The 12500-nt window shown below is 40.7% G+C and overlaps 2 protein-coding genes across 6 annotated transcripts in view; both read left to right on the top strand.

Moving 5' to 3' along the window:
- Positions 1 to 11781, top strand: part of FPGS (folylpolyglutamate synthase) — an 85065-nt gene extending 73284 nt beyond the window's left edge. For 3 of the 5 annotated variants that reach the window (XR_015057584.1, XR_015057587.1, XR_015057586.1), the window contains exons 17-20: positions 1 to 841; positions 1027 to 1068; positions 9214 to 9294; positions 11622 to 11742. The exon at positions 1 to 841 is cut by the window's left edge and continues 470 nt beyond it. Coding sequence is in view for 1 of the 5 variants with exons in the window: in XM_085878926.1 (XP_085735052.1) it covers positions 1 to 24 (24 nt within the window). In the remaining 4 variants the exon portion in view is untranslated. Of the gene's footprint in view, positions 993 to 1026; positions 1069 to 9213; positions 9295 to 11621 lie in introns of those variants that run through there. The other 2 variants (XR_015057585.1, XM_085878926.1) reach the window with 2 other exon arrangements.
- Positions 11780 to 12500, top strand: part of LOC147028492 (calhepatin-like) — a 15261-nt gene continuing 14540 nt past the window's right edge. Inside the window, exons 1-2 of the mRNA XM_085878927.1 lie at positions 11780 to 11851; positions 12275 to 12334. Coding sequence (XP_085735053.1) covers positions 11849 to 11851; positions 12275 to 12334 — 63 coding nt within the window. The 5' untranslated portion in view covers positions 11780 to 11848. The remainder of the gene's footprint in view (positions 11852 to 12274; positions 12335 to 12500) is intronic.

Below are 12500 nucleotides of genomic sequence, written 5' to 3'. Positions count from 1 at the left end.
GTTTTGCTTTCCAATGTTGATTAATCGTCAATCTGCTTCCATGTTTGTCTCCATTCTGCCTTTATTACATCTCCAACTCTTTCACAAGATATACCTGCATCGTTGCAAATCGGTTGCAGCTCTTTTATCGCCTGGAGTTTCATGCATTACAATGAACGTTTTTAACATCACGTCAACCTTCTAGATGAATTTTAAATTCATGTGAATTACTTAAAATGGATTTTCTCTCAGCCTCTGTCTCTTCCATTCCAATCCTTGATTTCCTCTCATTTTGTCTTTCTTTTTGGCTTGTACAAAGTCCTTGAATTCTTCAACACTGAGCTTCCCTGAACTCCTTTACTGGGTTGTTCCTTCCATCATGTCATCCTGTCATGTATGATTAATTAGCACATTTTGGTAGTTAAATGTGTGAAATATGATTAGTGCTCATTTAACTGTTGAATTAACTGAAAATTCACCAGTTAACCATTGAATTAACTGAAAATTCACCAGCTTGTATTGTTTGCAGACTTTCTTCCTTCTGTGTGCAGGTATCTGCAAATTGCCTCTATTTTGGGGCTGTAACTGTCGCCAAAATAAATGTGTATCATACTAAAATATTCTGTATTCTGTCTGACTTTCTTGAAGACGTCTTGGTAGATCTCCACCAAATTTTGCATACTGGTGGTATCCATTCATGTCATAAGGCACAATATTCCACCCCCCTCCCCACTCCCAGTCCATTCCTCCTTCAACCCTCCTGAGTCCAGGAACAGAGTCCAGGGAGCTGAACGCTGGAACGAGCAGGAAGCCAGATACCAGACTGGGCGCTGCCTGAGCTCGTTAAACACTGAGACTAACGGTGAGTGTAAGAGGTCTGTTCGTGTGTCTCCTCACACGTTCTTTTCCTTGTTTCTAAAACCAGCTGACCCACATCTTTATACCCTCTTTGCACTGCATCCGTAATCTCCACACACCTCATCACACCTCCTCCAATCACGTACCTTAAATGCCCTCAGTTTTTCTCCCTTCTCCCCCCCCCCCCAGCTCCGAAGTGATTGGGAAGGGTGGGCCTGTCGGCCACGCCAGGTATTCTAAAGAGGTCGCAAACACCTCGTACTTTCTTTCTCTTTCTTTGCTTTCTAATTTCTTCAGGTATGTGTCTAATGGTGCCTGTGATGTTAGTTGAAGTTAAGCCTGTCTAAGTATTCCATCGGGCTAGCTCTGCACTGTCCTCTTTTGGAAATGCATGTATTTTCTTTTGCGGCACCTTATGAATCCTGCCTTTTCCCTGCTGTACAGATGGCTATTGTAATAAAACCTTTGATTGTTGCACCACATGCTCTTTCCTCACCTTAATCTATACTAGTGTGTGTGTATGTGTTTTTGTCAAGTCCGTAACTCCAAAACCATGAAACCTAGCAGCCTGAAACTTTGCATGCACACTAAGGGAACTCCAAGGAAGTGCGAGAGTGGAAATGGTGTGTTTGGGTTAATTTAAACACCCCTTTTGAAGATAATTAATAGCCTTATTTAATTATATCCTTTATAAGGCCACCTCACTCTTTGGAGTCGAAAAGCATTACCTTGGTGATGCCTTTAGACTTCGATGGGGGGTGAAGCCACCATGTTTTTTGGCCTGCTCAATCATGCCTTGTCTTGGAACAGGCCACAACGATTTCTTAATGATAACATCTTATTTTTTTTTCTTCACTTTCCTCACTCATATTATCGAATACCTGTTCATAATAGTGTTGCGGGCTGGGGGTCGGTGGCGAGAATGGCCACTCAGTGGAGAAAGCTACGTCGTCTCCACCAGACTCCTCGGAATTGTAGGCCGTCGCTCCGGATAATTCCGCGACGCAGTGAGACGCTGAACCGACCATGGTCGCCAATATTTCAACCGCGTAGCGTAGGGTCTATTTGTCGATAACCAATTTACCTAATTAACTACGCGATTTCGACTACAGGGGAAACCATGCCCTCGGCACGTCTTGCTCGAACCGGGTCACCCTACCGACTGCGGTCGAGTTCCAACTACCGACTACCAATTCCGGTTCGGGTGCAGCCGAGCGGAAACTGCCAAAGCCGTGCCGGCTTGGATGAACGGATTATCGGGGATAAAACCCCGTCTAAACTCAGATTCGAACCATGCTGGACCAATGAAAGAAGGGACGGAAACGGACTGGGAACATTTATGTGATTATTTATTTACAGTAAATGAAGACACAAAGGCAAGATTTAACGTGAATATGCAAGCAAGGAATATTTACAATGATTCAAAAACACTTATTCAGTTCTACTTAAAGACGGGCCCACACGCAGACACACACACCAATGAAAAGAAACCCAGAGTTCTTTATTGGACCCTCGCAGCCGAGGAGAGAGACAAGCTGGGGGTCAGAGTTCAGATGGGTACCTGGCTGTTGGAGAAAGGGGGTACTCCGTGCTGCGGCACCTGACAATGGTCGCTGGTTTGGTCCCCAGTCACACGTGTGGGACTCGGTTCGTGGCAGAGCTCGGGCGGTGAATGGCCGGGGTCCACGGAGGGGGGTCGGGGTCGCTCTTTCCTTCCTTGTCGAGGGCCAGCAGAGGCACGTTCGACGACCTTCTGCTCAACCCTCGTGACGGCCCTCGTAACAACCACTGTTACCACCCCTTCGTAACAGCCTTCGTAACAGCAAAAACTCACCAAAACTCTGCTCTCAGAGTGCTCGGGGATCTTTTTTAACCTCCCTCAACGGGGAGGGGCCTTAGGTGAAACGCATCTCGCTGTCCGCCTTTGATTGGACAGGGTCCTATGGCCCACCATTCTGTGGCGGGGCCTTGGCCCCTGCAGGGAAACCCCAATCACTCTTCCACGCGGGTTCATACTTGACGAGCAACAGTATCAATGTTGCAAAGGTCGTCGTGAAAGAGTTACAACGTTTGTGGGAGCCGAGAAACCGGAACCGCGAGATCTTGCCTTGGCACGTCAGGGTGAGAGAAGGCAGCTGGTTGGTGGTGGATCGTGATGGGCCGAGGGGTCATGCAGATGGGATGGTTGTTAGATGGCTTGTTAGATGTAATAACCTAACCAAAATAAATCGCAACGCACGCCTTTGATTCTCCCACGCGACAAAAAGAAGGGGATCTGACCACACATACTTAACGACATAACTGACTTTTTGGACATCTGTATGTTGAATGCATATGGTTTCCAGATCCGTAACAATAGCTCCGAATCGCTGAACACATCACTTTTGTAAGTGCTGTAGTTTTCAAAATTGGAGCTTGGAACAATTTCATGCATTACCTGATACAATTTTCCACATCTACTCTCACGGACTAATTAACGTATCTCATCATAATATTATTTTGGTTTTGAGGATCAGATATCATCCGGATTAAATGTCAAAATCTGGAATGAAATCTGATTTAAAGAAATAATGAGTCTTATAACTCAGCCAATATACCAATTGACTTTAAGCAAGCAAGGCTATGTTCCCTCCTCCATACATACACAAGAAAATGTGAAATTTCAACAGCATTAATGTTATCGTTTTCTGTTTGGAGAATTATTTTGAGTGAACAAAAAATTTAGGGATGTAACAATATTAATCAACTTAATTGTGCTATTTGATTTAATGGATTCACTGCAAGACCTCGTGCCCTGTCCCCCAGATGGACTACTTATCCATTGCGTCTGCCAGATCTGTGTCCATATTTTTTGGAGGTTTCGTGAGGTGCTTTACAGGGAATCAAAGCAAATCTGGTGAAAAACAGACGTTTTAAATGAAGTTATAATGTTTGCGTGGACCGCAAATGATGTACGACATGACGCATGCTCAGACGAGCCGGCAACATGGCGGATTATCTGCAATGTGTATTTCACGAGCGATTGAACTTTGGGCTTCTCCAGAGTTCTATGTTAAACAGCAACTCTTTTGTGGATAAAGTCATTATTTGAATGAATTCATTTTATTTCTTTGATTGCTGTGTGCGCGGTGAAGACTGTACTGTCTTTAAAGTTAAAGGGATCCTTTTTGGTATGCAGCGACAGCCTGGCCGACCGTTCCTTATCAAACATTTAATTGGAGTGCTTTATGAGTGCTTAAGCCACTTGCCGAGTGCCCTATAGTCAATCACGGTACTGCGCTGTCATTCTGAGCCAATCGTTCACCCACTGCGGATGCTTTTGCTGCGCCACATTACTCATAGCGAGTGGTTCGTGCTCTGTCATTATGAGTGAGTGGTTCATGCTCCGTCATCCTGAGCCAGTGGTTCGTGCTTCGTCATGCTGAGCGAGTTGTTCGTGCTCCGTCATCCTGAGCGAGTGGTTCGTGCTCCGTCACCCTGATGGATTTGTGTAATAACACCCGATTTCCAAGCTATTTGCAGTATTAACGTGTTTTCTAAATGACCGAGCAAATTTTTTTTTCCACCCATCACACTGTTTATAAAGATTAATGTTGGTGAACATATCCATGAAACGTCAATATCAATGCAATGTTGTTTTACAGTTAAAGCCGCTCAAGGTTTTGGGGTTGTATACAGTACGTACTGTAGTCGGTAATCACACTCTCTCCAACCGGCCGAGTCCCGATACATGCTTGTCTGGTATTGTGTGTGTGTGTGTGTGTGTGTGTGTGTGTGTGTGTGTGTGTGTGTGTGTGTGTGTGTGTGTGTGTGTGTGTGTGTGTGTGTTGTTCATAAAGCATAACATATTCTCTCTGCTAACTATCCCACCCCCACCCCTACCCCTCTCTGTCTCTGTCCCATCATTGTACTACCCCCTCCCAATACAGTGCAGTACCCTCCTCCCACACATATCTGTCTCTGTCTCCGGACACATCTGGGTGGTGTTTGTCTCCGAACGTATTTATTTCAGGAAGCAGGTTTGTCTCTGGACATGTCCGAACAGGCGTCTTCCTCCAGTCAGGAGTTTGTTTCCAGTTGGGAGTTTGTCTTCAGACACGTCTGGATGGGAGTTTGTCTTCGGATGTGTCCGAGCAGTGTTTGTGTCCAAACGGCTTGGGTCCGGATGCGTTCAGCATGTTATGTCTCTGGACGTGTCCAGGCCATGTTGTAGTATGACCAGTCGAAAATGGATTTCAGACATTATTTTGTTTCCATCTTCACTGTTATTCGATGCAGAATCATTTTGATCAGACAGTATGAATTGTAATTAACGCTCCACTGCACATCTGCCTTCCCATCTTTTCACCTCACCCTTCCCCCACCTCTCCTCGCTCCCACATCCCTCCACGCTCCCCATCTCTCCTCTCTTCTTTACCCTCCACTGTCCCTCCTCTCTCTCTCTCTCTCCCCCCCCCCCTTTTTTCTCCCCCCCCTCTCTTAGTATTCCTGTTAGCAATGCGACGGGTGGTATTTGCAAGTTATATATAAACCTGCTTGATATAAACATACCCAATTCATCACATCTTTTCCTCCATTGGTCCAGCATCGTAATTAGCCAAGAAGTTTTACCCCATGTGATTTGCTCTTGTTAGCCAGTGCCTACTTGGCAGCTCCGCTCGGTTGCACCTGATATGGTAAGTTCCACGCAAATACATATTGAGGGCACAAGACCCCCCCCCCCTTGATGCTTACCCAATCCACCTGAAACGGTTGCACGTGTAGTGCGAACCCTGCTTGAATTGGCGTTACCAACCTGCGCTCGTTAATTACCAACCTGCCGGTGCACGGAGTTACCCATGCTCGGTGGCCTCAGGACCAGGTGTTTGAGAGGAACTCGAGCTTCTCTCTTCGTGGCGAAACTCGAACCTCGGATTCATAACAATACTTTATCTGGAATTGAAATTCCAGATGAGCTAAAAATCCAAATAACCTACCAATCATCTAACACATCCTAATAACTCTGCACCGACCCAGCAACAAGGAAATTCCAAGCCTGCTGCTGCATCAGAAATTTAAACAAGAAACTGCATCAATTTTTTCTTTTAATCTTGAATATAAAAGACTTTAAATAAGCTGGTCGTCTGTCTGGAATAACCTTTATAAAAAGTATATTTCCATCTGTCCATTCTTGTAACATTTTCCACATTGAATTTATGTTTCCTGTCATTGATTTGTTTTTAGGTCATCTCTACCGAGATGACCTAATAAAGCCGGACCAAATGTACGTCCGTCCGTCAACAATTTTTCTTTCCGATCTTGGTGAAACTTAGTATGTGGGTAGAGGTCGATGAGTGTTGCACAACGATATAACTTTTGTCCGGGTTCAAGGTCACGAGGTCACGTAAGTTATAAAAATCGCCATTTTTAAAACCTATCTTGTCTGCCATTCCACAACATATTCGGCAACTGTTTATTGATTATGATCGTAAAAAATATTATCTTGTATCTAACCTGACAGATTTTTGAATTTCCTTCCCGTTTGATCGTCACGTGATCTGGAAGATGGCAAAAAACGCCGATGCGATTCGCAAAGAAAGAAGGAGAAATGAAATATAAATATAAAACACATTTTTAGCCTTTTATATTTATACATTTTCCGCCGAAGGTGCAAAAGTTTCAAAACCCGAAATGTAAACGTCGGCATTTATTTTCGAAATATAATTTCGTGCGCGCGTGCCAAAATGCCGAGTCATCTTTAACCAAACTGTGCAGTTCGAGCTGCGTAGTAGTCTTTGGTCATAACTGAACATTGAGAACGTTGTATTATAGAGATGACTGTCACCTCCACCGGGGGTAATTTTTTATATTTGAATTTTGTGACTTTCTGATGGTTTTGCTGTTATTGAGGAATGAATGTAGTTGTTCACAATACCTTGAATAATAGAAACCCACCTTTTCCAGTCTTTCCCAACGATATATTTTTTCATCAAATATAATGTTCTGTTTATTTAGTGGCACAGCCTGCTGTTGGCTTAGCGGCAAGGGTGGCTGGCTTAGGATCTTAGGGTCCATGAGTTCGAGCCCTGGTGCCTGCTGAATTAACACCAGGTGGGGTTGACAGCCTGTCATCCTTCCAAGGTTGGCAAAATGAGTACCAGTGTGTACTGGTCGAGGGGCACAGCATCAGCAGCACAGCCACGATTCCAAGCAATGATAGCTACCCAGCAGCCAATCTGCCAGACGCAAGAACATAACAGAACAGATTTTTGGCAATTTTGCAATCAATACACTTCGTCCAAGAATGAATGATTAATTTGCTTCTCCTTTTCACATCTTTGAATGGTGGATTATCATAACTGCAGTGCTTTCAAATAGTTCCTCAGTCTTTCACCCATTTCAGTTTACTCTTTATAACGTGAAAAGGTGTTTCTCTTTTCTCAAACAAAATTTCATTATTTCGAAGTATCCAAACCTCTAAGCACAATTGTATAATTTGGATATCCATCTCTCTAATCATAATGCATGATTGATATATATATATATATATATATATATATATATATATATATATATATATATATATATATATATATATATATATATATATATATATATATATATATATATATATATATATATATATATATATATATATATATATATATATATATATATATATATATATATATATATATATATATATATATATATATATATATATATATATATATATATATATATATATATATATATATATATATATATATATATATATATATATATATATATATATATATATATATATATATATATATATATATATATATATATATATATATATATATATATATATATATATATATATATATATATATATATATATATATATATATATATATATATATATATATATATATATATATATATATATATATATATATATATATATATATATATATATATATATATATATATATATATTGTATGTTTCTCATGGTTTGTGCTTGGCCTGTTAGTTCTTGTAAAGGAAAATCTTAACGATATAGCATACAATGACCATCAAGATGATTCTGTGCTTCCAAATTTGTGGCAACAGTTTGGGGAAGGCCCTTTCCTGTGTTTCAGCATGACAATGCCCCCGTGCACAAAACGAGGTCCATACAGAGATGGTTTGTCGAGATCAGTGTGGAAGAATTTGACTGGCCTGCACAGAGCCCTGACCTCAACCCCATCGAACACCTTTGGGATGAATTGGAGCACCGACTGTGAGCCAGACCTAATCGCCCAACATCAGTGCTCAACCTCATTCATGCTCTTGTGGCTGAATGGAAGCAAATCCCCGCAGCAATGTTCCAACATCTTGTGGAAAGCCTTCCCAGAAGAGTGGAGGCTGTTATTGCAGCAAAGGGGGGGGGGGGATAAATTCCATATTAATGTCCATGATTTTGGAATGAGATGTTGGACGAGCAGGTGTCCACATACTTTTGGCCATGTCGTGCATTTCATAAAGTTAGTACAAATTACGACAAAACTTAGTAGATGAGTACGGTAGATTACAAGAAGCCAATTAGATTTTGGTTCAGGTCTGGATCCAGATCTGGATCTGAAAATTATATAATTTTTAAAGTGATTCTTCACCCTTGAGAGATAGGGCCAAAAACGATGTAGTTCTGTATAGCATGCTATTTCAAAAATGGATTGGGTCCGATATGTTTTCGTGGATCAGGCATTACGTGGCGGAGGGATGCACTCTACCGAGTGCTCTTCTGGTTTTTAATGAATTCATATGTAAGCTTATTTGTTGATGTTTGCTGTCCTTGTGTTTTAGCTTTATCAAATGCATAAATATTCCCATGAAACTGCTTTTGCAAGTCCCCCACCTTTACTCTTGATATTATTTTTCAGGACTATTAACAATATCATTGCTATCAGAACTTTCCCCACCTTCCTCCTTTTACCCTTCATCCTAACCTTCCTAACTGGCATCCCAACCAATCCTTGAGGCTTAAACCTCCATAACTTTCATCGTAGAGGATATCAAACATTCCCGTCGGGATTTTGAGACACCATTGTATCTGAAATTTCTTTGCTCATAATGTCATGGAAACAATAACATTTCTTCTTAGATTTCTAAAAGAGTCTTGTATTTCAATTTTACAGCTCTGGCATTAGTCAATATATCAGTTGAAATCTTTATCTGGAGGTTTTGCAATGTCCAGAGTAAGAACACTCTAAAATTGAAAATTTCCCATTTACGTGCTCTAGTTTCTATTGAAATAATGAACATCTTTACCTTATAAATAACCTTGGAGACAAAAATGATAATTTTATTGAAGCTCATCATTTCTTCTTGCATTTCTTGGAAGAGTAGGATTTGTCTCTGTAACCTTTTAGCTGAAACACTGGTATGTGCAAGGCAACACCTGAGGAACGAAGACCAGGACGAAGGCAACGATCTTGGATCATCTCTCGAAGGTATTTTTAGCCTGTTTATACACCACTTTAAATGTAAGGAGGATCTTTAATTGAATTTGATAAAAGATAGGAATCCAGTGAAGCTCCTTAAGGATAGATATACAATCGATGGTGATTGGATTTGGTGAGATCGCGAGTTGTACGTTAGAATACATGGAGTGGTTTTGTTTCAGGTAGTAAGATGTACCAAATCTTCAAACCTCACCAAGACATGAGCATTTGTTAATTTTTGAGAAATTATTACTTTTGTGTATTATTTTACATTATAAATATCTTTCACAGATATCCCACTCACTACACAGGTATCCAATCACCAAGCAATACCTCAGTGACCTACCAGTCCTGCCCCTCATGCTTCTCAGTCCCAATTACTTAAGTTTAAACCTATCTACGGATACTCTGGTTGAGTTTGTTTCTATTGTGCATAGTTAAGAACATGGTAAATTGACCAACCCATGTCATAAAATATTCGACTTTGGAATTGCAGTTTGTGATAACATTATTTACACTGATTGAATGGAAAACTGCCTTACCCATTCTTCATTGTACCCGATGTTTGCTTTGCATTTGTGAGGTTTTTCCAAGGCTAACGACTGTACCATTTATATCATTTGTACTCTGGACTCAGATATATGTCAACACGTTGAACCTCAAACCAAATAGGTTTCATTTGCGACTCCATCGACATCTCTGTCTGACATCATGGACAAACTTTTAACCACTCATCCCAACTCTGTCTTCCTCACTTGTGGTGATTTCGAGGATCATTGTGCAACTTTCATTTCCTCTCCCTGTCAAGGCTGGAGTGCCCCAAAGCAGTGTTCTGAGCCCAGTCTTATTCCTAATCTTCATCAACAATCTTTCTTCTCTCAATCTTTCTCTCTCTTTTTGGGAGGTCGCAAGACGACTGTTATTCTCAGGTTTTCCGTCTGTCTGTGTCTGTCTGTAATGGACAGCTCTGGAGGTCAGAGTCAACCGATTTTGATGAAACTTGACTGGTAGGTTCATACCAGGATCTCGTTGTAGGCTTTTGAGCACCGTTGCTATGGACGAGCAACAGGACTTTGAAATTTTTGAAAAAAATCCGAAATTTTTTTTAATATTTTTTTTTCGAAAATTAAAAATCGGCTTCCACCCTTTTATGCACACTATAATCAACGTCTTTGTTAAAAATTTTCAGCCTGATTTGTCAAAAACTGTATGACTGGTATGCAATTATATAGCGACCACCCATGTCGCCAACCGGCTTGTTCCTCTCTGTCTCGGTCACTGTCTCTGTCTCGGTCTCTTGACGACTCCACCCTCTGCCATGACACCCCTCACTCTTCAGATATACAGGCAGCAGCCTCTTCTCTTTTTGATAAAATTACAAACCCACCTCTTTCCAAACTTCGTTTCTCATTCCTGGGAGTTTGCTTCTGTATAGTATCCATCTTGTCCACCCCCTGCATTCTCCCTTTCCCCTCATTCTTTCCCACATCCCTCCCTTGTTTGTTCGTCTCCTTCTATTTTGGCCCTCAGCGCTGCTGCTGGTGTGTCCTCCCTCTCTGCTGTTCCTTTTCTGTTGCATCCTAATCCGTTCTGTATTCTTGCTGTTCCACAAACCTTGACTTTGTCAACCAAAATTAATACAAGGAAAAGCACCTCCACCTGCACTTGCACCTGCATGACAGGGCAACTGTGCTCCTCCAAGTTGTGCCATCACCAACTTCATCATGATACAACATTTTTCTTTTTTTTACCCCAACAAACATGCAGCACAATATTGCTGTGCACCACAATATGTCAACTAAATGTGTCGTCTACCGCCTCGAATAAAAACCCCATCTTGTTATTTATATTGTGTACAGTACCACGTCAACATTCCACCAAAGATGTGAGTATGTACAGCTTATAAATGCAGAACTAAAGGCTTATGGAAGAGCTATACAACATGGAGAGGAAGGTTAACAAAGAAATATAGCTGATGGGAACAAAGGGACAATGGAGGCATTGTTCAATAATATCCATGAATTCAGAACAAGGACATATCAGAACTTTGCAGGTTTCTCATGAGGTGCAAAGTACATTTTCATTAGGATAACGTTAGTTGCCATATTCCAAAGGTGGAAGAGGTTAAGGTTCGTTAGCAGAATGATCACAGTTTCGATGAACACATTAAGAGATATTTTGGGTGTTGAACAGCAGGCGTTATATTGATCTAATCGTTGACTCATTTTGGACCAGCCAAACTTAAACTTGTATCACATACAAAGTCTGATGGAATAGTTTATGCACGTTTCAATAAACGTAAATCAAAATGTTGCCATCTTTTGTATTTGTTTTAGAGTTACAAAGACAAAGAATCGATTTACATCAGCACTGTCACGGAGTTAATGTCGGACTTTTGGACCTGCACTTTTACAGGAGCTATTTACCAAGGTTGAGAAATGCCAATCGTGGGCAGGTACTCTCATACCACATCAAGGAATGGATAACTATATAAGGCAAGGCAAGGTTCACCGCTCATTGTGCCCGTCTTCAACTCTTCATTCTCTCGCCTTTTACCGCAGCTATGGTGCAGTTTTATCATTTATTAGAATATATTTGAGTGTCATTTTATATTATTCATAATGAAATTTTATTTATTTACCATTTATAATAAATGCACTCTAATTAGTGTGCAGTTGTGTTTGCCACTTGCAATGGCCTCTCAGCAAAAGAAATACAAACTAATTAGTTTTATATACATATATTTCTCACACACACACGTTCAATGATACTATTTATAATTCGTGTGTGTTGCAATTGGTATTCAGATTACTTGACAATTTTTCACCTTGTAACCTTTACATCCTTGAGTATAAAGGATTTCATTTTCCTTATTATGAAGGGCACTTATTGTTGTTAACATTATTTTAATCTGTTTATTAATAAGAAGGCTTCCAAACTGTATTCACATTGCTTGCTTTGATTATAAATATAATTTGTGTTTTCCCAGGAATCCTGCCCTAAACCCACAGAGAAACAGCTCAAGCAGATCTTTGAAACTCTGGATGACGTGAGTTGGTTCAATATCCAATTTGATAGCTTCTCGTGTTTTGTCGTTTTTGTGCGGTCTTGGACCATAGATTATGGAACATCGAATGACATGCAGTATGTTCATCAAAGGATCTGGAAGAGGCTAATGACAGAGCCTTAAGTGTTCCCACCAATGGCAGGCATTT

Source organism: Eptatretus burgeri, chromosome 4 (assembly GCF_056783735.1).
Source record: "Eptatretus burgeri isolate ZD-2024b chromosome 4, Ebu_testis_v1, whole genome shotgun sequence".
Taxonomy (NCBI): Eukaryota; Metazoa; Chordata; class Myxini; order Myxiniformes; family Myxinidae; genus Eptatretus; species Eptatretus burgeri.
The sequence above is the reverse complement of the archived record's forward strand: the minus strand, read 5'-3'. Positions and strand labels throughout refer to the sequence as shown.